Source organism: Myzus persicae, unplaced genomic scaffold (genome assembly GCF_001856785.1).
Source record: "Myzus persicae strain clone G006 unplaced genomic scaffold, MPER_G0061.0, whole genome shotgun sequence".
NCBI classification, from domain to species: domain Eukaryota; kingdom Metazoa; phylum Arthropoda; class Insecta; order Hemiptera; family Aphididae; genus Myzus; species Myzus persicae.
This window is the reverse complement of record NW_019102763.1, coordinates 1-2,089: the sequence shown is the minus strand read 5'-3', so window position 1 is coordinate 2,089 and position 2,089 is coordinate 1. Positions and strand designations below refer to the sequence as shown.

Sequence of the window (2,089 nt, the reverse complement as noted above, 5' to 3'; positions counted from 1 at the left end):
TGGTGAAATTGCAGGTGGATTTGAATACACCTATAATGGTCGAAAAATTTACTCATTCTTAGGCATACCATATGCAAGTCCTCCAGTTCAAAACAATCGATTTAAAGTATGTTAAAAACATTTCTTTATATTCGGAGACAATTAAAATTATATAGAGTATTATTTTTACAGGAACCACAACCCGTACGACCTTGGTTAGGCGTATGGAATGCCACTATTCCTGGAAGTGCTTGTTTAGGACTGGATTATGAATCAAATTTTAAAATTGTCGGTCAGGAAGATTGTTTATATCTCAACGTTTATACGCCAAAAGTAATCAATCGTTTATTATTATTTAGTCCTAAATTAAATACGCTGTTTCTTTTTATGACTATATTTAAAGCATTTTGAAAATATATGATCTCAAAACTTAAAAATTACATAAGCAAAAATCTGAGCTTGTATACCTATCAATTTTGCTATTTATTATTGTTTTTAAATCTATATTCTGATTTTATTAAATAACCCATTACCACAAAACGGCATCGCAATATACATAAAAATACAAATTAAAAAGTGTAATTTAATTTATTAAACAGCTTCCACAAGATAATACGCTTGGTGATTTAATGAACGTAGTAGTGCACATACATGGCGGCGCGTTCATTGGTGGTGAAGGCATATTATATGGTCCACGGTATCTTTTGGACACCAACGATTTCGTTTATGTATCGATAAATTACCGTTTGGGTATATTAGGATTTGCCTCCACCGGCGATAGTGTTTTGCCTGGCAATAATGGTATGAAAGACCAAGTAGCAGCATTGAAATGGATACAGCAAAACATCATTGCGTTCGGCGGCAATCCCAATAATGTCACTATCACTGGCTTGTCGGCTGGTGCAAGTTCTGTTCATTACCATTTGATTTCCCCAATGTCTAAAGGTATGTGTAAATGTGTGCTACATTCACAATCTTATTTCAATCTACTAAAAATAAAATTATATTTTATATCGTAATCCGCAGTAGGTACACAATACGATATGTGCAATAAGACATTTTTTGAGAAAGCTGCAGTGTTAAATTATTACTCGCACAAACAATGTTCAAAACCTGTAATTTTAGAGGTTTATACTTATTTCAAAATACATTCACTGTTTACCTGACTTGACTCTCCTATTTTTAATACTAAAATAATTACTAAGTAGTTACGTTTAGTGTAGGTGATATATTGTCCGATATTGGTGTAATTTACAATGTCTAGATAAAGTTTAGATTTTATAAATGTGAATAAACATAATAAATTTATTAAACAATATTGCAATGAATGTTGAACTACAATATCCATACATTTTAATTAAAACATTCATCTTATTATGTTTATATTTTGTCATATACATTCTAATCTCGACATCTCGAATCTCGCGGGGACAGTAAATAATTTAAGCTACGTGACTTGACTATTTTTGAGAATAAGGAGAGAACAGAGAACGTTTCTAACCAACATGTTTAAAACAATGTAAAAACGTTTAATATTTATACCTTCTGTACTTCTATATAGATTTATGATAGTCGTAACATAAATAATTATTTGATTTAGTTGAAAATTAATAATATGTGGTCTACTTACCTCTTCGAGAATCCTCTACATCAGGCATGTAAAAACTTACAAATTATAAACTTAAAGGATGCCACTACATTTTATGATTTGGTTAATATAAATGGCTATTGGAAAACTAAATGTTTTTGACATAATACTGAAGTAGATTGCCATCGACGGAATTTTATATCTCTGTCTTACAAGAAGTGCGTTATGGAGCCAATAAACATCCAAAGTTCATGTTAAATTTGGTAATTAAAATATTAGAGGTCAAGAGAGTGGTTAAGATTCGAGAGAAGTGACCTAATTATGATCAAACTCAAAGATGACTAAAATATCTATTTTTTTTTTTAAATATTTTAACATTGAAGTAAGTTATGATTATTTTTCAAATATAATAATGTTTTACACATAGTTCATTATGAACTTATGAAGAATTGTAGTCGCACTGATGATATACATTTTTATAGTATATAAATATTTTTATGTTTTCAGAATTATTTAATCGAG

General features: G+C 29.7%; 1 protein-coding gene across 1 annotated transcript; it reads left to right on the top strand.

The window, feature by feature from the left end:
- Positions 1 to 4: 4 nt before the first annotated feature.
- Positions 5 to 2,003, top strand: LOC111033088 (esterase SG1-like; the record flags this gene model as incomplete). The annotated part of the gene is made up of 4 exons (XM_022313680.1): positions 5 to 106; positions 172 to 312; positions 579 to 924; positions 1,006 to 2,003. Coding segments are annotated over 4 exons (729 nt in total), but the record flags the coding sequence as incomplete, so codon positions are not given.
- Positions 2,004 to 2,089: the final 86 nt, after the last annotated feature.